The sequence below is a fragment of the Nycticebus coucang genome, chromosome 5 (assembly GCF_027406575.1).
Source record: "Nycticebus coucang isolate mNycCou1 chromosome 5, mNycCou1.pri, whole genome shotgun sequence".
Classification (NCBI taxonomy): domain Eukaryota; kingdom Metazoa; phylum Chordata; class Mammalia; order Primates; family Lorisidae; genus Nycticebus; species Nycticebus coucang.
The window spans coordinates 38,597,280-38,624,234 of NC_069784.1; the positions used below are offsets into that span (position 1 = coordinate 38,597,280).

The following is a 26,955-nucleotide window of genomic DNA, read 5'->3' on the forward strand; positions in this document are numbered from 1 at the left end:
TGATGTCACAGCTCACAGCAACTCTTGGGTTTATGTGATTCTCTTGCCTCAGCCTCCCAAGTAGCTGGGACTATAGGTGCCCACCACAACGCCCAGCTACTTTTGTTGCAGTTGTGGCGCCCTAACCACTGTGCAATGGACACGGAGCCTCAAGCAATCTTCTTGCCTCAGCCTCCCAAGTAGATGGGGCTACAGATGCCTGGCTATTTTTTTTTTTTTTTCTATTTTTAGTAGAGACAAGGTCTTGGTCAGGCTAGTATTGAACTCCTGAGTTCAAGCAATCCTCCCTAGAGTGCTAGGATTTCAGATCTGAGCTGTCAGCCCCATATCCCATTTCTCAGCATTAATAGTCAAAAGAATTTCTATTATGTAATCATGACCCATAATGTATTGCACAGGTATGTATTCAGGTGTGTGTTGGGGAGGATGCCTTTTCAGCTTATTTCAAAAAGTTAACACTTGTTAAACATCGGACCTTAAAGCATTTCATATAGCATACAAACTATGAGGTTTTGTCACAAGGAAAAACTATTTATTGCAAGCGTAAGCTCACTTGATCTGCAGGTACCTAAAGTCCACCAGTCTTCAGTTGATTTACCTTGGTCAGTTCTTGTTCAGGCCATTCTGGAAGCTGAATTATTCTCTATTTCTTAGGTCAGTGGACTTAGACACACACCCACCTGACAAATTCCATCAGCCCTGACACAACCCCCGCCGACATCCCAAGTAAACATACTATCCAGGTGAAACAAAAAACTATGCTGAGCAAACCCAAGGGAAGTTCTCTTGTCCTCCCCTTCCCTCTTAGATATCTATTTTGAAGTCAAGAGTGTCCTGGATAGCTCTTAAGTGCGAGGCTCCTCCAGCCTGTCCAGGTACTGGTTCTGTGAACATTTCTTCCTGAATGGAGTGTTCCGTGCTGACACCTGCTCTGGGAAATGAGTTATGCTGCCCTCCGCCCTTTGTGTGGGGACAGCTACTGATTTGTGGATGTGCCGGTTATCAGTTTCTTAGCTCCAAATCCACCCTGTATTGTTCTGCTTTGTGTCTGGAGCTGAATGTTTTAAACATTTCTCCTTTGCCAGTGGGGAAGATGATGTTAAGCTTGCCAGTAGAGGTTGCTGGAGGGAGCTGCAGAAGAAAGGCGTTTCTTTTCCTGCTTCTATTGTGTTTTCTTTTTTCTTCTCATTTCTGCTATATGTAGGGGCCAGTGGCATCATTGTGGGAGGTGGAGGGAGCTCTCAGCAAGTCCATGGTCCCCCTGCTTAGCTTCCCAGCAAGTCTCACTACTGCTTCAGCAACCAACTTCCCAGTTACTTCCAGCACCATTCCACAGATTTCCCAGGAAGTCTCAGTAGCACCCGGGTGGGTAGTGTCCTAGTCACTTTTGCTGACACCCTCCCCAGCCTTTAGCATCTCAGCAACTAGAGGGGCACAGCTGCATCCTCTCCAACAAATTGTTTCCTTGGGTCCTCCACCTCAGCCCTAGAGGCAGCGGCCAATCCCTGTGTCCACTATTTCTACATTTTTTTTTTTTAGAGTCCTCTTTACCTTTAGTAATTAATCTCTTGTTACTGGTTAATAGTTTGTTTGTTTGTTTTAGGAGAAAAAAAAAAAAACCTGTCCCACCCTCTCACCCAGGTTGGAGTACAGTGGCCTGATCCTTCAGTTTCCCTTCAGCCTTAACTCCTGGGCCTAAGCATTCCTCTTGCCTCAGCCTCCTAGGCAGTTGGGACTACAGGTGTGCACCATCACACTCAGCTATTTTTTTGGTAGAAGTGGGGGTCTTGCCATGTTGCCCAGGCTGGTCTCAAACTACTAGGTTCAAGCGATTCTCCTATCTTGGTCTCCAAAATTCTTTATATCTAATAATTCTTTATATTCTTACACACGGAAGCTTTATGATAAAATGCCCCTGAGAGCAGGACTGATCACTTAGGACCGAAACAACGATCAGAACAACAAATAAGGCTGAAAAACAAAAAAATAAAACTGGTCAGAATCCTCAAGATTAAAATGATCACTCCGGCTTGGCACCGGCCACATCCACTGAGGCCGGCAGGTTCGAGCCCAGCTTGGGCCTGCTAAACAACAATGACAACTGCAACCAAAATATAGTAGGGCTTTGTGGTGTGCACCTGTAGTGCCAGCCACTTGGGAAGCTGAGGCAAGAGAATTGGTTAAGCCCAAGAGTTAGAGATTGCTGTGAGCTGTGACACCACAGCACTCTACCCAGGGCAACATACTGAGACTCTGTCTCAAAAAAATAAATAAATAAGTAAATCAATCAATCAATAATGATCACTCCACCATATCAATATTTTTCTGTACAGCTTTGTAAAATTTGTATTTAGAAAAAAAGTGTGATGGAGAAGGAGAGCATTCTAAATACTACTTTGAAACCAGGTTACAGCAGCTTTTTGCCTGCTTGGCATGACTTCCTCTGGCTCTTCTTTCTTCCCCTGTGTTTTTGGTGCCCGCCCCCACTAGTCTCCAAGTGCCCCTGTTACAGGTCAGCTCCACACTGAAGGGGAGGAGCTATTTCCTAGGTTCTCTTCCCAGTATCAGGGTGACCATCCCTCTGTACCAACCACCAACAATGCTGCCCTCCTGGGACCTGAGAGGACCCTGATCACTTTGTTTTATACCGTGTGAGCCCTATCTTCAACAGGATGGCTGGTGGATCAGAGAAATGTTTCACCTTGATAGGATTTACTCTTATCTGTCTTAAAATGGTGAGTTACCCTTCCAACTACTTATAACTAGTTGGAACTTTCCTCTTTTTTTTTTGTGATGGGCTGGGAAGGGGGGAGATAAAAGTCAAAATACTTTTGGATTGTACCAAGATTGCATATGTTTGTGCATTTGAAACTTAAAATGATATACTAAAGAAAGAAAACAAGATGATCATTATATTTTAAGAACAAAGATTTCTGAAAAGTCTGTCAGCAGCTGCTGACTTAGCTCAATAGGCAGATTCAAGAGGAAAAATGAAATAGTAATGTGATCTGCCTCCAACTTCAAAATTCTACTTAGGGTTTCTTTGTGGTGAAGTTGAGTGTTGGGAAATTATTTGTATAGATAAATAGTTGTATGGATTGAAAGAGTACTTACATTAGGCATAAAAATGTTGTGATTAATTTATTACTGCTCTGATTCATAGTTTATATTTCCCCAAGTGGTATTTTTCTTTATGGTTCTAATGTTCTAAACTTTTCTTTTCAGGTTGCTTCAGCAAAACCAGGTAAACTTTTCTAACATGCAAATTTTTCCTCCCCATATTTAATTCTATTTCCATTGTTAATTCATGGGCTCCCCTGAAATAAAAAAGGCTGTATGAAAAAAAAATGCAATGTATTTTGAGCACTCATACTGGGTGCTAACTACTATATCAGGACTGGGGAAGATGATAACTGGTAGGACCAATAAGTAAGTCAAACTTAAAAGACAAGTCCTTGTAAAGTATGCTTATTGAGTACCATAATGTGTAGAGTCATGTAGCCATGAATTTTCTCAGACACTGTTAGCCATGAGTAAAATATTACGATGATCATGTTTCTAGTCAAAGAAATAAAATCTTACATGTAGTGAGGGGTCTAATTTATATAACTTTTCTTGTATGTCTGAGGAATTAGAGGAGAAAATTAGAGATGTTGTATTTGATTGAATTGTGAAGATTCTCTAATGAAAAAAGGACTTTACTCTTCTAATATTGCATATTGAAAATATAGACAATGGGGCAGCACCCGTAGCTCCGTGGGTAGGGCGTCGGCCGCATACACCGAGGCTTCGAACCCAACCCGGGCCAGCTAAAATCAACAATGACAACTGCAACAAAAAAATAGCCAGGCATTGTGGCAGGCGCCTATAGTCCCAGCTACTTGGGAGGCTGAGGCAAGAGAATTGCTTAAGCCCAAGAGTTGGAGATTGCTGTGAGCTGTGATGCCATGGCACTCTACCACAGGCAACAGAGTGAGACTCTGTCTCAAAAAAAAAATGAAAATATAGACAATGGTAACTCAGCTGAAAAGGTATTTTTCTTTTAAAAATATTTGATCACCACTTAAAATAAGTGACTAAGGAATAAGGAAAAAAATAAATTCTTTAGAGGGCCTCTCACAGTTCATTCATTTTAGAAATCTAAGTCTCTGAAACAGAAATTTATGTTTAATAGGATTTAGATTATTTGTGGGGACCATGTAGTATCAAATATATCACCAATAAGTTCTCACAGTGATTCAGCATAAATTGGATAATTTTGTTATTATTTCATCTACTCAAAAGAAAAGGAAGAAGAATTAAGACAAATTTAAAATTTGATATATAGACATGGGAAAGCCACAGAAGTTCCTAAAATCCACACCTATACGTGTATAGCAGGTTTTTAAAAATTATTGTTTTCTGTTTTATTCTTATTCAATTATCTTTTTCTTTCTTTCTTTTTTTTTTTTTTTGCAGTTTTTGGCGGGGGCTGGGTTTGAACCCGCCACCTCCAGCATACCCCTTTGAGCCACAGGCACTCCCCTCAATTATCTTTTTCTTGAGAGATCTTCAGAACTGGCCAGGAAGCTATGGGAAGGACTTCTTGGCTATATATAAACTGCAACTTGAAAAAAAAAATTTTTTTTTTCTTTCTTTTGTATGCAGGCAGAGAAACAAACTGGGTTTTTTAATAAGTGGTCTTTGGGTGCACAAAAATCAGCTCTTTTGTCTCCTTCAAGGTTCCAGCTCATCCAGAGCACACTAAGTCCTTAGAACAGGCCCCATTTTAGTCCCCAGGGCATCAACACTCTTCAAGAGAAAGAGTGAGTAAGGCTGAGGTACTGATAATGCTGTTGAGTTATCCTGACTTTTTCAATAGATGGGATGTATTTTCTTTATACGGTATAGGAAGTTGCATTTAGCATGTACCTATTTTGATTGTCTTCGGGCTCCAGCCTTGCCGTTTATCTGTGTTTGGCCACTAGGGCCTCGTGGGCTAATTCAGATCTTTTTGAGTTAATAGAATGCACAGATGCTGGGAATCAAAAGGTGTTTTTTTTGACTGAGCAGAGTGGTTAGCTGCACATATAGAGAATAATATTCTCTCTTTCAATAACCCAGTAAGTGGGCTTAAGAAGTAAGAAAGGGTAAGGAAATGCTGCTACTTTATGGAGCCTTCTGCTGGAGCTTCTCATCTGTTAAGCTTCTTAATCTGTACAGAGGTGTTGACCTTCCTTCATTGCTGGTGCTGGTCACAGCCTCCCTAGAATCAAGTGTAACACAGGGCACCTATCTCTGCAGCCTGTGCTTGCCTCAGACTTCCCAGAATCTCACTTTTACCGGCACCACTTCCTGGCAGTGCCCTTTGGTTTGGCTTTTCCAAACCCATCAAAACTTACTTGACACACACATACACACACACACACTTTCAAAGTGCCCTTACTTACGCTATTAATCTTCACAACAATTCTAAAATGCAGGTATTTTACATTTCAAAGTAAATCCTAGTATGTAGGTATTATTAGTTTTTTTGCTGTTGTTATTTTTTGAGACAGGGTCTCACTTTGTTGCCCTCAGTAGAGTGCCATGGCATCACTCACGGCTCACAGCAACTTTAAACTTTTGGGCTTAAGCAATCCTCTCACCTCAGTCTCCTAAGCAGCTAGGACAATAGGTGCTCACTATGACACCCAGCTATTTTTTTAAAGACAGGGGTCTCGCTCCAGCTCAGGCTAGTCTCGAACTTGTGAGCTCAGGCAATCCAACCGCCTTGGCCTCCCAGAGTGCTGGGATTATAGGTGTGAACCACCTCGCCCGGCCTGTAGGTATTATTAATATTCCATGTTTCTCAAGGGGGAATAAGAGAGTAGAATGACAGTTACCAGAAGCTGGACAAAAGGGCAGCAGGAAGGATAAAATGAGAGTGGTTAGTGGGTGCAAAAATATAGTTAGATAGAATGAATAATATTTGATAGCACAAGCAGCACGACAAAGTGACTATAGTCAACAACAAGTTATTGTATACCTGAAAATAATTAAAAGAGTGGAATTGGAATGTTCCTAACAAAATGCTTGAGGTGATGGATACACCAATTAACCTGATTTGATTATTACACAGTACAGGCCTGTATCTAGGGAGGCAGGGAAGTTGATACTGGCAATGCCTATATTAAAACATCGCATGTACCCTGTAAATATATACAAAGATTGTTCCCATAATAATTGGGAAAAAACATAAATAGCAGAGCAGGCTCAAACCCAGAGTTCCTGAACCAAAATTCTTTGTCCCTTTGTTTGTTTGTTTGAGACAGAGTCTCACTTTGTTGCCCTCGGTAGAGTGCTATGGCATCACAGCTCACAGCAACCTCGAACTCTTGGGTTTAAGCAATTCTTTTGCCTCAGCCTCCCGATACCTGGGACTACAGGGGCCTGCCAAAATGCTTGGCTGTTTTTCTGTTATTGTTATCATTGTTGTTCAGCAGGCCCTGGCCGGGTTCGAGCCCACCAGCCCTTGTGCGTGTGGCCGGTGCCCTAACCACTGAGCTACGGGCTCCGAGACTCTTTGTCCCTTTCTTGCCATACAACTTGAATTTCATTCTGCTGGCACCGGCTGCCTGCAGTACTCCTTCCTGGCAAATGTGCCTGTCCTCCCTCATTCAATGAGGCAAATTCTGTGGAGCCCTCAGGCCCCGTGACAGGGGGTAAATAGTCTGTGTCATGCTTGGTTTTTAAATGCCTTTCAGACCCCTCCATGAATGCACTATCAGGCCTTCTGTATCTATGGCCAGATGGATTATCATTTTTCTAGGAAGCTGGTCCATTCCAATAAGCAGGACTGGCTACCATAAGAGATAAGATTTACTGTGGGGACAGAAGGAGTTGACAGACACCAGACGATTAGAGGAAACAGGCATAAAACACAGGACAAGTAACTGGAGGATCAGAAGAGGGATGTGTGCATGTGGGATGAAGCGGGGCACCCCTACTGGGGCTTCCTATTCTGCAAGAGTGAGAGGGGACATGGACCCTTCCTGCAGAATTGGCTTCCACTAACAAATGGCTAAGATGAGCAGGCCTGCATCATTCCCCCCGAAAATATAACTGTCATAATTTTCTTTCAGTGGCAAGAGACAGTCCTGGGTGATGTTCAAGGAATGTCTGGCCAGTGCACAGTGGAGACTTTGTTCATTTTTGCAGCATGGTTATTTCTGAGACGCTGCCAAAGCCAACTCGCTGGGCAATTGGTACAGAAAGAGAAGGTTATCTGTATCATGCACACGGGGTTTGGCTGCAGGGGAAGGGAGTTGATACTGGCAAATCACTCATCTACATTTACTCTTTAGCCTATAGTTTTGTTTGTTTTGCCCTTTAGTTTTCAATTTGGCATATCGTGATTTAACCCAGCTAATGGAGCACATTAAATGTAAAAGGCTAAGTGCCAGCTTTAAACTATTTTGAAGCTATTTACATCTGACCTTTTCTTTTCACTTGCATCTTCTACATCCAGGACATTTTTGTGCCTGTGGATTTGTGTACAGCAGGAAATCTCATTACCCATGCTGGGTCTCCTACTCCACACCCCAAGCATACGAATGCCTTGTGTAAATTCATGACACAAGCGTTCCTATCCCCTGGTAAACCACGGTCAATCCTGAGTGAGGAGTCTGCAGCATCTCATGCTTATGCTGAGGCAGATTTTTTTTTTTTTGAGACCTAGTCTCAACGGTAGATGCCATGGCGTGGCAGCTCACAGCGACCTCAAACTCTTGGGCTTAAGCGATTCTCTTGCCTCAGCCTCCCAAGTAGCTGGGACTACAGGCGCCCACCACAACACCCGGCTATTTTTTGGTTGCAGTTGTCATTGTTGTTTAGCTGGCCTGGGCCAGTTTCAAACCCACCAGCCTCCGTGTATGTGGCTGGCGCCATAACCATTGTGCTACAGGCGCCGAGCCCGAGGCAGATGTTTTGATAGAGAAAGGGAGAAGAAAGTTTTTACTTTCATTTCATATAGAAAAACCTGAAAATTGTTCCACTCTGATAATATGAGAGAAAGTCCTATGGAGTAATTATAACCAAGAACTCAATTCTCTGCCCTTCCCCCATTGGATCAAACAGGAAATGTACAAAATGCGAGAGAGTGACCACAGCTCCTGGATGTGGGTGGGAAGGAGGTGGGTCCAGCTGGAAGGCAGTGCAGTGCCTTTTGTGGGGCAAGGAGGAGACATCAAGGCCAGAGCAACCTGGGAAATCCACGGAATGCTAAACTAGAGTGGAAGCCTCTGGAGTAAAGTCCCTCAATTATTCTCTCTCCTGTAAGAGTTCTTTCCCACAAACACTTCCCATTCATATTTAGCTCTTTTAAAAGTATAAAAACTGTAAATTAATTCACAGGCAACTGAGAAAAACCTCTTTAAAATCCCACTTCTGAATGAGAACTTTGAGCTTTCCAGATCTGTTCTGGATCGTGGCTTTGCCTTTTTCTCTGTTTTCCCCCCTTGATGGGGAAAATAAGGGCAAATCTTATGTCCAAAGGATGGCACAAGGATGATTTAGTTTAAAAGAGTAAGGTAACAAAAGAAGGGTAATAATCATTGTAGATCTCTTGGGTAATGTACAATTTCAAAATCTCTTTCAGCTCCTGAAATACCCACCATTGATCAGGCATATTCAAAAATCAGCAACAGTATCACTGTAGAATGGGCTACAGTGCCAGGTGCTACCAGTTACCTCCTCACAGCTGAAGATGGGGACACAGTCACTGAAATCACGGTGGCCAATTCCCCAGGCACTGTGACAGGCCTGAAGGCTGCCACCGTGTACCAAATCACCATCAGATCCATCAGTGCTGCCGGGAGAAGCCAGGCATCCCCTCCAATGCAGGCAAAGACAGGTAGCTGGATGCACATCCTCTGCTGAGCGTTTGCTTGTGACCTGGACAGTTGCACTGTGTGATGTTATTTGGCATCACTCAAGAGCCCAGAAGTGAAAGCCACCAAATGATGTTTTTTGGGAACTCAGATATCTGTGGAGGAGGTGGTATTTAAATGTACTTTGCTTTGGAAAATAAAGCCCCTCTCTGGCATCTTTAAAGTCACCCCCCTGCTTTTATTTATTTATTTATTTTGAGACAGAGTCTCACTTTGTCACCCTCGGTAGAGCCTGGCCTGCTTTTAAATCTCTGAAACAGGGTTTTCTATTTTTAACCATGCCAAACAGACACACAGAAGCGATTTTGCTACCCCTTGACCGTATGGCATATATGTTAACAAATAAAAATATATGGAGTTTGCTCATGCCTGTAATCCTAGCACTCTGGGACGCCAACGTGGGTGAATCGCATGAGCTCACGAGTTCGAGACAAGCCTGAGCTAGAGCAAGATCCTCTCTCTGAAAATAGCTGGGCGTTGTGGCAGGTGCCTGTAGTCCCAGCTACTCAGGAGTCTGAAGCAAGAGAATAGCTTGAGCAGAGGAGTCTGAGGTTGCTGTGAGCTATGATGCCATGGTACTCTACCAGGGGCGACAAAGTTAGACTCTGTCTCAAAAAACAATTTTTTTTTGAAGTTTGTCATCAACATTATTTGAATTAACTTCATCAAGTTGTGCCTAGGCATATTTTGAAAAGTTATTTACACATTAAAATAATATAACCCATCATTTCCCCCAGTGGTTTTGTATTATGATTATAGGGCTATTTATCTAATATCTGACCAGATTCTATTTGAAAGTAGTGCCTATTATTTAGAGTTTCTCTGTTCCCTAGTCCTCTATCAAGTCATCTACGACTAATACATGCTTAAAGAGCAATTATTTAATGGAACTTTGTTGTGGGTCCTTTTTAAAGCAAATAATTTTTTTTTTTTTTGAGACAGAGTCTCACTTTATCGTCCTCAGAGTGCTATGGCATCACAGCTCACTGCAACCTCCAACTCCTAGACTTAGGCGATTCTCTTGCCTCAGCCTCCGGAGTAGCTGGGACTACAGGCGTCTGCCACAATGCCTGGCTATTTCTTTTGTTGCAGTTTGGCTGGGGCTGGGTTCGAACCCGCCACCCTCGGTATATGGGGCGGACGCCCTATTCACCGAGCCAGGGGTGCTGCCCCCAAAGCAAATAATTATTATTTTTTTTTTGTACAGACAGAGTCTCACTGTACCGCCCTCGGGTAGAGTGCCGTGGCGTCACACGGCTCACAGCAACCTCTAACTCTTGGGCTTACGCGATTCTCTTGCCTCAGCCTCCAGAGCAGCTGGGACTACAGGCGCCCGCCACAACGCCCGGCTATTTTTTTTGTTGTTGTTGTTGCAGTTTTGCCGGGGCTGGGTTTGAACCCGCCACCTCGACATATGGGGCCGGTGCCCTACTCACTGAGGCACAGGCGCCGCCCCCAGCAAATAATTATTTTATAATATGTATACTCAATCTCAATTTTCTTATTCCTAAATTTGAACTATCCTTTAACAGACTTTTATAATGCAAATGCACGTGTTTTTCTCTTCTTAGTGTTGGCAGCACCAATTCTGGAAGTTAGCTCTTCAAGTCCAAACTCTATTCTTGTGCAGTGGGAAGCTGTGTACATGGCAATTGGATTCTCTGTGTCCATTATGCCAGCCAATGGATTGGGTAGAATATGGAAAGAGAATACTACAAACACCTCCTTGACATTCACCAGTTTAGAAGCTGGGACTCTCTATACCATAAAGGCCTATGCATGGAATGCCAATGGAATTCCTGGCGATGACTCCATCTGCAATCAGAGAACAAGTAAGAATTTCTCAGTTTAGCCTCATTCTCTCTCTCTCTCTTTTTTTTTAGACAGAGTCTTACTCTCTCACCCTGGGGTGAGTGCCAAGGCCTCAGCCTAGCTCACAGCAGCTTCAGTCTCTTGGGCTCAGGGATCCTCTTGCCTCAGCCTCCTGAGACACTCGGGCCATGATTCCTGGCTAGATTTTCTATTTTTAGTAGAGAAGGTGTCTTGCTCTTGCTCAAGCTGGTCTTGAACTCCTGAACTCAAGAAATCCACCTGATTCGGCCTCCCAAAGGGCCAGGATTACAGGTGTCAGCCACAGCACCCAACCCTCAATCTCATTTTTGATTAATGAGCAGGGTTGTGCATTGCAGCTATCAAGACTGGTGTTAAGGGTGGCGCCTGTGGCTCAGTGAGTAAGGCGCCGGCCCCATATATGGAAGGTGGTGGGTTCAAACCTGGACCCGGCCGAACAGCAACAACAAAAATAGCTGGGCGTTGTGGCAGGCACCGGTAGTCCCGGCTACTCAGGAGGCTGAGGCAAGAGAATCGCTTAAACCCAGGAGTTGGAGGTTGCTGTGAGCTGTGACGCCACAGCACTGTACCGAGGGCAATAAAGTGAGACTCTGTCTCTTAAAAAAAAAAAAAAAAAAAAGAATAATGTTAAATGATGAGTACAGAGAAGCTGGCAGCAGCTATTTAACTTTATTATGAAGTTATTTATAGTGCCTTGACTATTCTTCCCTGGTAGTTTAAACACTTCCTGCATGGATAAAGAACTGCTCCTCTGGGTGGCGCCTGTGGCTCAGTCGGTAAGGCGCCGGCCCCATATACCGAGGGTGGTGGGTTCAAACCCGGCCCGGCTGAACTGCAACCAAAAAAAAAAAAAAAAAAAAAAAGAACTGCTCCTCAGAATACACAGAGCATGGCACCTCTGACATCCACCTCAATTTCAGCTTACACATTCAATATCACACAGAAGGAGAGGATTATTTTTCTTCCTCACCTTGTCACCGGGGCTACAGTGCAGTGATGTCATCATAGCTCACTGCAACCTCTAGCTCCTGGGCTCTAGTGATCCATCTGCCTCAGCCTCCTGAGTAGCTGGGACTACTAGCGTGCACCGCCACGCGTGGCTGATGTTTCTAGTTTTTCATAGAGACAAGGTCTGGCTCTTGCTTAGGCTGGTCTCAAACTCCTGGGCTCAAGAAATCCTCCCACCTTAGCCTCCCAGAGGGCTAAGATTACAGGTGTGAACCATCTCGCCTGGGCAGGGATAAGACCCTTAGGTTTACTAATCACCCCTTGTCCTTTCCTGAGTTCAGGCCAATAGTATAGACAGAGAATTTGGCCAAACAAGAATTCACTGATTCGGCAGACATTGAGTGAGTGCATGCCAACTTGGAGCTGGCATTGTTTTAAAGATACAGCAGCAAACAAAGTAAGGTTCCCATAGTCAAGGTGCTTTATGCTGTGGTGAGAATCACTGTTTCAGATCTGTTCCCTAAAGTCCTCAACTGAGGCCTGTGGCTGACGTGGGAGAGGCTAGAGCAGGATAGGTGTTCTCTCACCATCCACACCCCAGGATATCCTGACCAAGGCATCGTGCAGCATGATGACTGGAAGTCTGAACTGAGCTGCCAGAGTGAGCCAGAAGACTGAGAGGAAACGAAGCGGGAGGGGGGCAAAGAGACCAAGAGAGAGCTGGGGGTTTGTACAGTAGTTTATATCTAAACAGAGAGATCTTTATTCTTTTTTTTTAGGCAGCGTCTCATTCTGTGCCCTGGGTAGAGTGCCGTGGTGTCATCACAGCTCACAGTAACCTCCATCTGTGGGTTCAAGAGATCCTTTTGCCTCAGCCTCCCCAGTAGCTGGGACTATGGGCACCCGCCACAACACTTGGCTAGTTTTTCTATTTTTAGTAGTGGTGGGGTCTCACTCTTGCTCAGGTGGGACTAGAACTCCTGAGCTCAAGCAATCCCCCCACCTCGACCTCCCAGAATGCTAGGATTATAGGTGTCAGCCACCAAGCCCGTTACATTCTTGTTTTTAATTCTCTCGAGACAGAGTAAACCATCCATTGGTAATGTAGCCTAAATACGTACCAGACTGTCACCAACCAGATTAGCTGTTTCATCCCTTGGGGGAGGACCAAGAAAAGAAAGAAACCAGAAAATTTCTCTCCAACTTCCCCTAAGTTTGAAGGGGAACAGAAGCCCCATTGCCAGTGGGCAAAGGCAGAAATACAGAGAGAAGAGAAGGGTTTGCCTTTTATAATCCTTCTCTTTCTTTTCTTTTTCCTTCTGTGTCTCACTCCAAACATTTATTGAAGGGCCACTATCTCCTTGGGCGTAGGTTAACTGATAGGAATACAAAAATCAAATAAAGTACAATTCCTATATTCAAAGAACTGGTTGTCAGCTGGGCGTCCCTGCTCAGCAGTTAGGGCACAGGCCACATACACCTGGTGGGTTCGAACCCAGCCCAACCCGGCCAAGCCTGCTAAAAACAATGACAACTACAACAAAAAGATAGCCGGACATCGTGGTAGGCACCTGTAGTCCCAGCTACTTGGGAGGCTGAGGCAAGAGAATTGCTTAGGCCTAAGAGTCTGAGGTTGCTGTGAGCTGTGACAACTCAGCACTCTACTGAGGGCAACATAGTGAGACTCTGTCTTAAAACAAACAAACAAACAAAAACAAAAAAACAAGAACTGGTTGTGTTCAAGACTTATGCTTTGAACACTTGTAATTACCCAGCTATTGGGGTACTCTGTCCTCTATGCTCTGAAACATTATTGGGCCAATTCTTACTTGAGTTCTTGCGTTTACTACCAAATTTTTAATTGTTTCTCAAAAATGTAGGTCCTCGTGCCCCTGGCAATATTCGAGTCTCTTTTGATAGTGGGGCTCTGAAGGCATCTTTTTCATGGGCACCAGCGGAAGGAGCTTTCAACTATACTGTGATGGCTTTGAGTGGCTCTTCAGAGCTGAGCTGTAGTACAATTTTCAGTTCCTGCACCATCTCTTCCCTCCAGTGTGGAACCGAGTACCTGATTTCAGTTTTAGCGAGTAATGATGCCGGATCTAGCAAATCATCTTCAGCAGTGACCCTGAAAACTGGTAAGTAAACAAGACTGAGATCACTGTAGGGCCGCCAAGTCAAAGTTCCTGCCATCAGGGAAATAGTCCAGGCAATGTTCCAGACCACTCTGGAAGGAGAGGAAAAGAAAGCCTGGTCTAAATGAAAGCATTGAGTTGGGCTTTCTGATGAGTTTGAACAATATTAATAGTGAAATCAGATACTGTGCTTTGCAAAAAGCATTTCTTTGAAAATTGGGTGGCTTGGCTCCTAACCCAGATTTTTCATTAATTAACATTCATAAAGTAGTAAAAATCCTAAGATCCATTTTGAGTTATGTATAGCTCAAACTGAGTGGTACCAATAACTGCCTTTTCTTTGCATCCTGTTTTATGACTTAGGCTTGGTGGTAGCTACTGTTTAAGATAAAGATTATTTATTTTTGAGACAGAGTCTCACTTTGTCACCCTTGGTAGAGTGTCATGGCATGATAGCTCATAGCAACTTCAAACTCTTGGGTTCAAATGATTTCCTTGCCTCGGCCTCCAAGTAGCTGGGACTACAGACGCCCACCACAGCGCACAGCTATTTTATACAGACTAGGGTCTCACTCTTGCTCAAGTTAGTTTTGAACTCCTGAGCTCAGGCAATCCACCACCTCGGCCTCCCAAGTGCTGGGATTAGAGGCACAAGCCACTGCACCCAGCAAGATAGGGTATTTCTAGTTCTGAATATGTGTTTAGATTTTTTCCATTTTCTTCCTTATCAGAGAGATAAATACATACATATGTGGAGGTTTACTCCTCTATTTAGAAATATCTTAAAGAAAAAAAAGAAAAAACCCTGAAGCAGAAGGAGGGTAATAAATTTTTTTTAATTAATAAAAGTTTTAGAATAAAAATATATGTTTGGGGACGGAAACCAACAGTGAATATCTATCCTGTCTCAGGCACTAGAAACATATTATTTTAATTCTCATTACAACTCAGTGAGGGAGGGTCTATTATTTCTTTTCTCAGATAAGAAAATCAAAGCTGGGCGGCGCCTGTGGCTCAGTGAGCAGGGTGCTGGCCCCATATACTGAGGTGGCGGGTTCAAACCCGGCCCCGGCCAAACTGCAACAAAAAAAAATAGCTGGGCGTTGTGGCGGGTGCCTGTAGTCCCAGCTACTCGGGAGGCTGAGGCAGGAGAATCGCCTAGGCCCAGGAGTTGGAGGTTGCTGTGAGCTGTGTGATGCCACAGCACTCTACTGAGGGTGATAAAGTGAAACTCTGTCTCTACAAAAAAAAAAAAAAAGAAAAGAAAATCAAAGCTCAGAGAGGTTAAATAATTTTCCCAATGGTACACTGATAATAAGTGGCCAAACTGGGATTCAAGCTTAAGTTTTTCTAACTTCAATCCTTTAAGCCAAATAAAATCTAGCTAATTACAATAATGTCCACTTTACCTAATAGTCAGAATTATGTCATTCTGAGTTTAGAAGGCTTCTGAGCAGAGAGAAAAGGAGCTGATACACTTTGTGTCACGGGTGGTGGTGGTGGTGGGATAATCCCCCAGACCCACAGTTTCTTAGAGTTATGTTAATTTAAGGTCACTGATAATAAAATGGGTGACTTGGCTTCTCTTTTGACAACTGCAATTTAATTTAATGTACGTTAAAAGTGGTTATGTGGGCAGGATAGCTGAGAGGAGGGAGGAGATAAACTCAAAACACAGCAGTCAAGTTAGTCGTGTAATGTAGGCGAGAACTAAGCAGTGTTTCTCAGTCTTGGATGCACATTAAGAGCACCTGAGGAGCTTTCATAAGCTCCTGATACCCCAGTACCTAATGGTTGCCTAAGACCAATTAAATTGAAGTTGCTGGGAATAGAATCTGGATGTGAACAGTTAGTAAAAGCTCCCCAGTTGATCTAATGTGCAGCCAGAGTTAAGTGCTACCGAAATAGTCCTGCACACTTATGGGTCCAGGAGGTACTACTGTAGTTTGGGTTTAACACAATCAGTCATGACCATAGGAATGACCTTGACTTATTAATAAAAGAACTCTATGTAGAAAGTGCTATGTGTTTCCTGGGGCTCAGAAATGTGTAATGTATTTTAGGAAGGTTTCCATTAGAGATGACTAAGATTTTTTTTTTTTTTTGGAGACAGTCTCAAGTTGTCGCCCCGGGTAGAGTGCTGTGATGTCATAGCTCACAGCCACCTCCAACTCCTGGGTTTAAGCGATTCTCTTGCCTCAGCCTCCCAAGTAGCTGGGATTACAGGCACCTGCCACAATGCCTGGCTATTTTTTGATTGTAGTTGTCATTGTTGTTTATTGGCGGGCCCGGGCTGGATTGGAGCCCACCAACTCCGGTGTATGTGGCTGGCGCCTTAGCTGCTTGAGCTACAGGCCCCGAGCCTGAGAGATGACTAAGATTTTAAAAGCTTAGGGCTTGAATGAATAAACCATATTTGAATTCATTCTTTCAGATGACTTTACTTCATGCTGATCCTGGATAAAGAAGGCACTGACCTAATAGAACAGGCAGTATTAACCAAGGCAATCCAGGCCTGTTTGTGACATAGTGTGTGTATTGTGTAAGATAAGCTTTCAGATAAGCTTTGAGAACGTCTCTTTGGTTTGCACTCAGTCACCTATGCTATTTGATTTGTTCCTTGTTCATAGCATCTAGTAGCATAACAGTCCACTTAAGGTGCTCCCTGAAGGATATAATGGGCATGAGAATGTGCTCTGCCCTTTAGTCCATGGGAGGCTGCAGTTAGGAGAACTTAGGTATAGTACTGCTCTAGGCAGAGTGCCACGGCATTATCATAGCTCACAGCAACCTCAATTTCTTAGGCTCACGTAATCCTTTTGCCTCAGCCTCCTGAGTAGTTGGGACTACAGGTGCCCGCTATGATGCCAAGCTAGATTTTTTAGTAGAGATGGGGGTCTGGCTCTTGCTCAGGCTGGTTTTGAACTCCTGAGATCAAACAATCCACCCTCCTTGGCCTCCCAGAGTGCTAGGATTATAGGATGCCTGGCCTGAACTTTTCATGCTCTGGAGGCTTCACACATAAGCCCCTAGAAAGACCCAGGTCCATCACTTCCTACTTATGCAATCCTGGGCAATTCACCTAACCTCTAGGGACCTCAGTTTCCTCATTTGTAAGCTAATGATAGTTGCTGGAAGAATTACAGAAAAATGTTAGTAGAAAACACAATGAATGGTAGCTATATTTTTGTCTCTAAAACAGGTAACTTTGGGGATATTCACTAGTCTCTTCAGGCCATACTAGTATCATCTCTGGATAAAGCCAAATCTTTCAACAAATACTCTAAAAATTGAAATCCCCACATCTTAAAATGATTATCAAACTCTGATGGCTCACTATCGAACTATATTTCAAATAACAAGAGAGTCTGGCCAAGTCATTGGAATTTGATGTGGTGGTTTGGGGCCTATAGCATAGCCTTTGGTTCTTATGTATTTATTTTTTTTGAGATAGAGTCTCACTATGTCACCCTTGGTAGAGTGCCATGGCATCACAGCTCACAGCAACCTCAATCTCAAACTCTTGGGCTTAAGCGTTTCTCTTGCCTCAGACTCCCAAGTAGCTGGAACTACAGGCACCTGCCACAACACCTGGCTATTTTTTTTTTTTTTGTAGTTGTCCTTGTTGTTTGGTAGGCCCAGGCTGGGTTCGAACCCACCAACCCCAGTATATGTGGCTGGTGCCCTAGCCACTAAATTATAGGTGCCGAGCCTAGCCTTTGGTTTTGTAAAGAAAATTTTCTACTGTGTCTGGTATATAGTTTTGCATATTATGCATCAAATTCAATCTATTACAAAGTTCAAAGTTGCTGCATTGAGTTGCCTTAAAATCGTGAGTAATTGCAAGGATGCAAAGAAAATCTCCTGAAGTACTCTCACAACTGGTTATTTGATCATTTCCTAGTTGCTTGTGCACCTGGAAGAGTGACAATCCAAGAAGATCCCCCTGGCCACCTGTCTGTGGCTTGGTCCAATGTAGATCTGGGCGATTACTATGTGGCCTTTGTGAAGAGTGATGATGGCTTGGAAGTACACTGCAACACATCCCTTACCCAGTGCAATTTCTTATCTGAGTGTGGCTTCACTTACTTTATTAGTGTTTTTGCCTATAACAAGGCAGGGCAGAGTCCTTTGGGAGATGTATTCAATTATACCACGGGTAAGTTGCATTTAATGCTTGTGAAGGGAGATGAACTCGCTAAACTCAGCAGCAGAAATGGATCACCTATTGCTCTTATTGACTTAGCACCTGGGAGTCATTCTAGGGCCAAGAACAGAAAGTGAAAAAAAGAATGTCTTATCTCACATCTTTCCAGCCTAGGAAATTTTGGCTTCCTGGACCCAAGCTTAATATGTACACAATGTTTAGAAGTGAAGAGAGAGGAAAGGATACCGTTGTTCAAGCATGCTTTGAAAAATCAGCCAAAATGTTACATGGTGTGAAAGGCTTTGGAGCGGATCACCTTGGTCTAAGTCCTAACAACCACTGACTCCTACAGTGGGGACAATGATCTCTCCCTCTCTAGTACCTTATGTCCAACGTGTCGAACATAGGACAAATAATAAGAAGAACACAAATGTAAAAGGTCATTGTGCTTTGATAAAGCAGAATGCAGGTATTTTTATTAGCATCATTATTGCTGTTGCTGGTATTCTCCACTAGTCTTGGATCTTGTACTGGGCGAGGATTCTGTTTTATTTGTCCCTTCATCCTCAGTGTTTGTCATACTGTGATCAGCATAATGGGAGATGCTTTATTTTTAAAGAATGAACGGTTTGAAATTAACCAATTTACAGATAAGAATACTCTAATACAATTCTATAAAAGTACTAGCTGGATTATAATAAATTTTACTAGGGATGCAGGATCTAAAGAGCGCCTTTAGAATTGGAGTAAGAGATGTCAAGGACACAGGAGGGCCTTGCAGAGGGAGTGGCCTTGAACTGGATCAAGGATGGATGGAATGTAGGTGGGGCAAGAATATCCCGGGCCACTCCAAGCGGAGTTAGATATTTGTCAGTGGAGTTCTTTGGGGTCTTTTTAAAGATCTACTCATACAATTATGCTTCACGCCCCCCACCACACCCCCAGTTTCATGTTAGTTTAGTGCCTGGAAAGACTGACAGAATCTGGGAGGTTAGACTACTCTTTGTCAGTCAGAAGAGAGGAAAAGTTTTCTGGGGGGTGGTGTTGTTTTTTGTTTTTGAGACAGAGTCTCATTATGTCTCCATGGCGTCACAGCTCACAGCAACCTCCAAGTCTTGGGCTCAAGCGATTATCTTGCCTCAGCCTCCCAAGTAGCTGGAACTACAGGCACCCGCCACAACACCCAGATATTTTTGTTGTTGTTGTTGCAGTTGTCATTGTTGCTGTAGCTGGCCAGGGCCGGGTTCGAACCCACCAGCCTTGGTGCATGTGGCTGGTGTCGTAACCACTATGCTACCGGTGCCGAGCCAGGAAAGGTTTTCTGGAAGAGGGGTCAGCAGTAAATGAGGGGTGGTGGGGAATTGAGGCGGCTAGTGTGGCAGGGAGTAGCTGAGGTTTTATCCTCTGGGCAGTGGTTGGACCTGGACAGACCTGTTAGAGGTTACTGCAGTAGTTAGAAAGGCAGAGGCAAGAGATGATGGGCATGGGGAGGTCAGGATCTGGGGCCCCGCCCCCAGAAGCATTGTTCCCGCACAGACCTCCATTCTCTGTCTGCTCTTGCTTTTAGCTCCCTGCTGTCCTAGTGACATTAGCCCGGTGTTGGTGTCCAGCCACAGAGTAGAGATCGTCTGGTCTCCTGTCCGTGGTGCCGAACTCTATGAAACCAAGGCTGTGGATGGGTACAACGTGGTTGAATGCAACGACACAGCTCCTGCTTGCACCCTTTCAGCTCTGGAGTGTGACACCAAGTACAACATCACGGTGTATTCATTCAGTGAAGTCAGGGGCACCAATACGTCATGTACTTCCCGATTTATAACCACAGGTCAGTACAACTGATTTCATTCACTAGGGTCTGAATGATTCACCCCTGCTACAAGCCTCAGGATGGGCATTCAGCAGGACCTACAAGATTAAATCCCATTAACCCCTCTCGGGGGGATGAAGAGAGCCCCTGTTGTACTAAGGAGAGGCAGAGAAGAAGGTAGAAGAGGAAAGTGGAAAAAAAGAAAACAAAAGGGAAGAGAGTCTGTGGGAGAGCGGGAGATTTTGCCAGGGATGGTGTTAGCCCTTCAGTTCCTCCTTTCTTTAGGGGGCCACTCATGTTTACACCTTGTAGGTGTGCAAATGTTTGTCTCACTTACTTTTGCTTTTGGGGTTCAAAGTGCTCTTAAACATTTTCCGGTTAGTCCAATCCCACAGTAACCTGATACCCTAAGTCAATGCCAATAGTTTTCCACACATCGGCACTATGAATTTGGCCTACGTGCAGGGTATAATTGAAATTATGATCATCTTACTGGGAGAGTCAGTTTTAGACCAAATGACATATGTGATATTTTTGACTCATGATGTTTTAATTAATAATCTGATATCTCTCAGCTCCTTGCAGTCCTGAAATAAATGTTTCAAAGGATGCATCCTCCATGGTTAGGGTGCACTGGAGATCCACGAATGCTGATGCTACTTACACAGTGACCGCCCAGGGGCAGAGGGGAAGGTATCAGTGCAGCAGCCGGGGGGAGTCCTGCTCCATAGGGGCCTTGCCCTGTGGCTCCCTGTTCTCTGTCACGGCTGTGGCTGAAACGCAGGCAGGACGGAGCCTGCCCAGCTACAGTGTGCCCCTGGAAACCGGTACGTTGTAACCACCAGCCCAAATGTTGGCTGCAGTTGGGTCCTTAGGAATTGCTTTAAGATGTGAACTTTTTAAATTCGATCTTCCCTCAGTGCAATTGAAATACATTAAAAATGAAATACATTGGGTAGTGCCTGTGGCTCAATGGAGTAGCGCGCCAGCCCCATATGCCTGAGGTGGTGGGTTCAAACCCAGCCCTGGCCAAAAAACTGCAAAAAAAAAAAAGAAATACATTAAACTCTGAGACCTTTCCAAGAGCCCCAGAGTTGAAAATAAAACTTTCAACATTTTACAGCTTCTGTAAAAATGTCATCAAAAGACTCTAGTATGTCCCTACTTTGGCATCAGAAGGGGAATTTATTCACTCTGCAAAACATTTATTTGAATCTATATCCCCCCCATGATATAATAGGATGCAATCTATTAAGACAGCTAACAAATGAGTAACTAAACGAGTTGGTTTATTATTTAATTCTTGACTCAGCCCTTTCAAGTCTTTCTCTGTTTGTTTGTTTTTGTTTTTGAGACAGAATCTTACTCAGCTGCCCTGGGTAGAGTACCCTGGCATCATAGCTCCCAGCAATCTCAAATTCCTGGGCTCAAGCGATCCTCTTGCCCCTGCCTCCCGAGTACCTGGGACTATAGGTGCCCACTATAATGCCCACTACAATGCCCAGCTGTTTTTTTCTATTATTAGCAGGGATTCTTGCTCAGGCTGGTCTCAAATCCTGAGCTCAAGCAATCCACCCGCCTTGGCCTCCTAGGGTGCTGGGATTACAGGAGTGAGCCACTGCTTCAGGCCTCAAGTCTTTCTCTAAAAAATGGTTTCTGAGTTTCAGTTTTCTAATTGGTAAAAGGGGGATAATAGCCTCATAAGGTGGTTGTGAGTACAGGCAGTCCCTGGGTTATGAACAAGATAGATTCTGTAGGTTTGTTCTTAAGTTGAATTTGTATGTAAGTTGAAACAGGTACATTTACTTATTACCTATAATAGCCTACATTCATAAGTGTAAGTCATATATCAGCTGATGTTTGTAACTCGGGGACTGCCTGTATTAAGTTAACAAATGCTGCAAAGCACTCAGCATAATAAGAGCTCTAGAAAAGAAAACCTCTGTTTTCTTCATAGCACTGTGTGAACTAAATTTAGCAAATTACTTAAAGCTTTTGGACATAATTTTGTCTTACGTACAATGATAAATGTCACTTGGACTATAAAAGTTGAAACACCTAGCTGGGCACAGTAGCCTGTGCTTATAATCCCAGCTTCTAGGGAAATTGAGGTGGGAGGGTCATGTGAGTTCAGGAATTTGAGGTTGCAGTGAGCTGTGATAAAGCTACTCCACACCAGCCTGGGTGACAGAGGGAGATACAATCTCCACTAAAAAAAAAAAAAAAGGCAGTTGAAACACCTTTCAAAAGGCAGCAGAATAGAGACAACACCAAATACTGAAATATTTTACACAAAAAGAGTCTAAGTGTCCTGTATCCTGCTTAATGGGTTCCTGAAAAATTGAGTCAGCTACCTCGTAGGTGGCTAAAAAATCAAGCTTTTATATCAGCGATGTAATATCAAATGCCTTTCTCAGGCATTAACTGCAAATACTATGAAATGTTATACTGGAAGAAAAGGGGAATGGAATCATTGCTTTGAAATTTGCAACCGGAGGCCCAGTTGCGGTGGCTCATCCCCGTAATACTAGAATTTTGGAAGGCTGAGAATTTTGGATTGCTTGAGCTCACAAGTTCGAGACCAGCCTGAGCAAAAGCGACACCCTGCCTCTACTAAAAATAGAAAAACAGGCATTATGGCAGGTGCCTGTAGTCTCAGTTACTCGGGAGGCTAAGGCAAGAGGATCACTTGAGCCCAAGAGTTTGAGGTTGCTGTGAGCTATGACACCATGGTACTCTACCCAGGGTGACAGAGTGAGACTATGTCTCAAAAAATAAAAATAGAAAAAGAAATGTGCAACTGGAATTGTTCAAGTTGGGGGACAACAGAGGATTTCTTTCTTATTCTGAAAAAAATGGAGGAAGCCTCACGCACCCAATAGCCAGTTAGAACAGTGCATTCTTGGGGAAAGCACCCACTGTATACAGTTGACATTGTATGATGTATTGGAGGGAGTGACTAGAAAAAGATTTTTGATTAACAACTGAAAGTTTGACAAATGTAGGACATTGAGTGAAATGCAGGCATTTTAGTGCAAATAATATTCCGTGGAAATAAATCCCCTGATTCCTTTTCTTTTATCCCACTTAAGTGCCATGCTGTCCAGCTGGTCTGACAGTCACTCAAATCACCCAGTCAGTAATCAACGTGAGCTGGACTATTGGGACAGTGGCCCAAACCTATTTGACAGTTCTGGAGTCACACACCGGACAATCTAAGTGTCATACTCATCAAAACCACTGCCTCCTGGGATGCATCACATGTGGCATCAATTACACAGTGGCATTAAAAGCAATTAGTGCCACGGGGTTGACTGCGGACTGCGCCCACCAAGGTTATTCTTCTAGTAAGTGATCTCTAAACTTTAGACGCAGGGGTCCTCAAACTTTTTAAACAGGGGGCTAGTTCACTGTTCTTCACACCGTTGGAGGGCTGGACTATAGTTTAAAAAAAAACTATGAACAAATTCGTATGCATACTGCACATATCTTATTTTGAAGTAAAAAAACGAAACGGGAACAAATACAATCACACCGCCGCATGTGGCCCGCAGGCCATAGTTTGAGGACCCCTGCTTACAGTACCTGTAAGGACTTTATTATAAATCCAGGCATAAGCACTTCATTCTCATTTAAAAAGATGCTGCATCTCTACCTCACTTACATTATACATTCAGACTACTTTCTAAAATGTTTATAATTTCCCCCTTGACTTAGAACTTCTAAGCTTCAGAGGTTGCTGTTGGTAGCTGGTAAATCAACTCCCTCAGTAACAGTATTCATGTATACCTTTTCTAAAGGGATGCTATATCTTTACATGACACAGCTACTTGTAACACAGAGTAATTCAGCCTGGGAGAGTTTCGGAAAGCATTAGATCACTCATTCTGTCTGGTTTGCATTCTTTCTTTTTCATTCCTATAACGCCACTACCTCTTTCTCTAAGCCTCTCCTTCAGTGGTTTCTTATTTCAACAGGGTCAGAGAGCAAAGTCACCTGTCTACTAACAGTATTGTACCTCATTGTTCTTCGCAAAGACGAAACCATTAGGGAATAACAGGGCAAGGGAAAGCAATGTGGGGTTAGCAAGTAAGATTTCTCTCGCATGATTCTAATTCATTGAAGTGGCTGCTTGGAGGACTGTTTTGAAAAAAAAAAAAAAAAAAATCCTGAGGAAGCCTCCCAGGCTTAAGGAGAAAGGATGCAATGATCAATTATGTCTGCCTGCAGCATAGGATGAGAGAGTTGAAATACAATGTTGGCATCTCAGAAGTAGTAGTCTTAATGGGGAGTCTAAATTAGACATGGCTTCTTATAAGCTGTGTTGCTTTATCTTCCCTAGTTCTGTCATCTCATTGGTAAGAAAAAATAGGGATAATATCTTCCTAAATCATCCCTCAAAGTTGTTTTGAGAATCAAAATAAACCACAATGTGAATTTTGCATTCATCACTGCTGAACATATGCCAGTGGCTTTATACTTTCTCTTGGCCCATTGTCTTTCATTAGGTTTACTAAGTTCTTTCCTTGATATCCAGTTCTGCTGGGAATATATTGTTTATTCCTTTAAGAATAAATCAAATGAGCCTGATTATATTAACTTTTAAAACTTTGGGTTGATATGAGAGTTAACGCCAGTAGGTTACACTGTTTGCATTTGTAAGGCTAAGTTCGAGTTGTAGTTGAATCCTTCACCCAGGAAATGTGCCATAGACCTGAACATTGTACTTGTTTGGTGGGAACTTACCAAACCTCCCTTCTTGAATTGAATTGCATTTTTTTCTCATGTGGACCTAAAGTTGTTAATCTATTAGTTTCAACTTAGTATTGAGTAGATGGGATGCTTGGTTTTTCATTCTTGAGGTACTTAAGAGAATGTTCTCCAAATCCTTCCAGGTAAATACAAAAGATACAAAGTCTCCATCACTTTGTCACCCTTAGTAGAGTGCTCTAGTGTCATAGCTCACAGCAACCTCAAACTCCTAGGCTCAAGCTATTCTGTTGCCTCAGCCTCCTGAGTAGCTGGGACTATAGGTGCCCGGCTATTTCTAGAGATGGAGTCTCCTGCTTGGCTCAGGCTGGTCTTGAACCTGTGAGCTCAGGTTGTCCACCCACCTTGGCCTCCCAGAGTGTGTCTCCATCTCTTTTTATGGCTGAATAGAATTCCATGGTATACATATACTACGGTTTATTAACCCATTCATGGGTTGATGGGCATGTGGGTTGTTTACACATCTTTGCAATTATGAATTGAGCTGCTATAAGCACTCGAGTGAAAATGTCCTTGTGGTAAAATGAAACAATAGCATTTTTATTTATTTGGTGCCCTTATTTAGGAAAGGGGGGAAATACCTAATCAGCTAGTATGGATGAAGTATGGACCCACAAACTTGGTCACCAGCTTGTTGAGTGAGGGGCTATTCCCAAGGCATCATGCTACTCTGCTCAGTAAGAATACTTTTCAATTAAAGCTGAATGCAATTAATTATATATAAACTTAATATAACAAAATCAAATGAAACGAGGGTATTCTGAGGGATGTGACATGTGTTCTATGTCTTTGACTCACAGTTTGAGTCATGTACAATATGTATCTGCTAAATGTGAACCTCTTTGACTCACCATTGTTTTACACTAAAAATTCATACCCCACCCCACCTTCACACATTTCTCATCATGCAGCCCACCATGAATAGAACATGAGCACCCCTTCAAATGTAACCAGTAATCCATCATGTTATTTAGATTAGTTTACTGACATTTCTTCCCTGTAATCAAGGCCACAATTGTGTAAAAGTGGAAGAAGCGGTTTTGTGTGTGTTTGTGTTTTATCTTGCAGGTGTCTGCTGCCCGTTAGGGGTGAAATTATACAGGCTGGGTCCGAATGGCATCCGGATCCACTGGCAAGCCTCCAGGGGCTCTGCCAATTACAGCACTGACCTGTACGGCTCCAAAGGCATTTTCACGTGTGCCCCAAGTGCTGGCTTCAGTTTCTGTGATGTCACCGAGATACCCTGTGGTGATGTATATACCGTGGTGGTCTCACCAGTTGCTGAAACAGGACTGAAGCTTACTTTCTGTCCAAAAAAAATATATTCAGGTAAAGCAAGTTAGGACAGTTTATCAAAAACTAATCCTCAACTCAAGTCCATGAATTAAGACTCAGAACAATCCCACTTATTTGCTATGTAGGCAGGGTAAAAAAGGTGTGAAACTTCTGTATGCCATGGGCATATATATTCTGGCTGTGGGGAATCTAAAGCTTCTTCAGAATTGTGATGCTTTATTATTATTTAATTAGGAGACTCTCTTTTGTTTCCTGTCTCTCTCTTCTTTTTCCTAAAAAGGACTAGATGCTTACTGCCTAGATAGCAAAGCATAATTTAAAATGATTTTCTGCTTTGAGATTTAGGGATAGATTTTTAACATAGTCATAGAGATAATGGTAGACCTCCTGGGATGCCGTAAATTAAGAGAACTGAACTTTTATTTGTACAGATTGAGAATTATGACTTAGGAAAAGCTGGAGGATCAGAAAAAGTGAATTCATAAATCATAAGCTAGGTTTAGAAATATGAGTGGGCAAACAGTGTGTGATCAGAAAACATGGCTGTCAGCAACTGCCACCTCCCCAGAGCTGTCAGAAAAACATTAGCAGTGCCCCTGCTCCGTATTTCTGCACCTTTTGCTACCTTGCCCAGGACATAGTTTTATAATTCGTTTTTATTTCTAAAAGTAAAGTAAAAGCGAGGATTAAATCTTAGAACTTTGCAGATGAACACCGAAAGAGGAGAAAATATTGGCTCACTAACTTTCACTGATAACCAGAAGCCAAAAGGTCCAATTGTGCACAGGTAACAAGAGGTTCAGGACGGCTCTTGGTGGTAGAACAAGGCCATTTCCTCCTATGGAGCATTTTCACTATCCTTGGCTGTCACGCTCTGATTCCTTGTTTTTTCATTATCTTGTCCACAGGACAAGCTGGCCCAAGCATAGCCCTATGGGAAGGAATAGGAACAGGTTCTTAGGGTGAGAATGAGCTGTTCGGAGGAGGCATCTACAGCTCAGTAACAATACTTCATCATATCTGCATAATATATTATAATTCATCAAGTGTTTTCACATTTAATATCTTACTGAATGCTCAAAATAACCCTAT

General features: G+C 43.2%; 1 protein-coding gene across 1 annotated transcript in view; it reads left to right on the plus strand.

The window, feature by feature from the left end:
- Positions 1-2,647: 2,647 nt before the first annotated feature.
- Positions 2,648-26,955, plus strand: part of FNDC7 (fibronectin type III domain containing 7) — a 30,987-nt gene continuing 6,679 nt past the window's right edge. The window contains exons 1-10 of the mRNA XM_053592022.1: positions 2,648-2,735; positions 3,226-3,244; positions 8,618-8,872; positions 10,481-10,741; positions 13,589-13,846; positions 17,748-18,002; positions 19,558-19,815; positions 20,373-20,624; positions 22,890-23,144; positions 25,636-25,896. Coding sequence (XP_053447997.1) covers positions 2,673-2,735; positions 3,226-3,244; positions 8,618-8,872; positions 10,481-10,741; positions 13,589-13,846; positions 17,748-18,002; positions 19,558-19,815; positions 20,373-20,624; positions 22,890-23,144; positions 25,636-25,896 — 2,137 coding nt within the window. The 5' untranslated portion in view covers positions 2,648-2,672. The remainder of the gene's footprint in view (positions 2,736-3,225; positions 3,245-8,617; positions 8,873-10,480; positions 10,742-13,588; positions 13,847-17,747; positions 18,003-19,557; positions 19,816-20,372; positions 20,625-22,889; positions 23,145-25,635; positions 25,897-26,955) is intronic.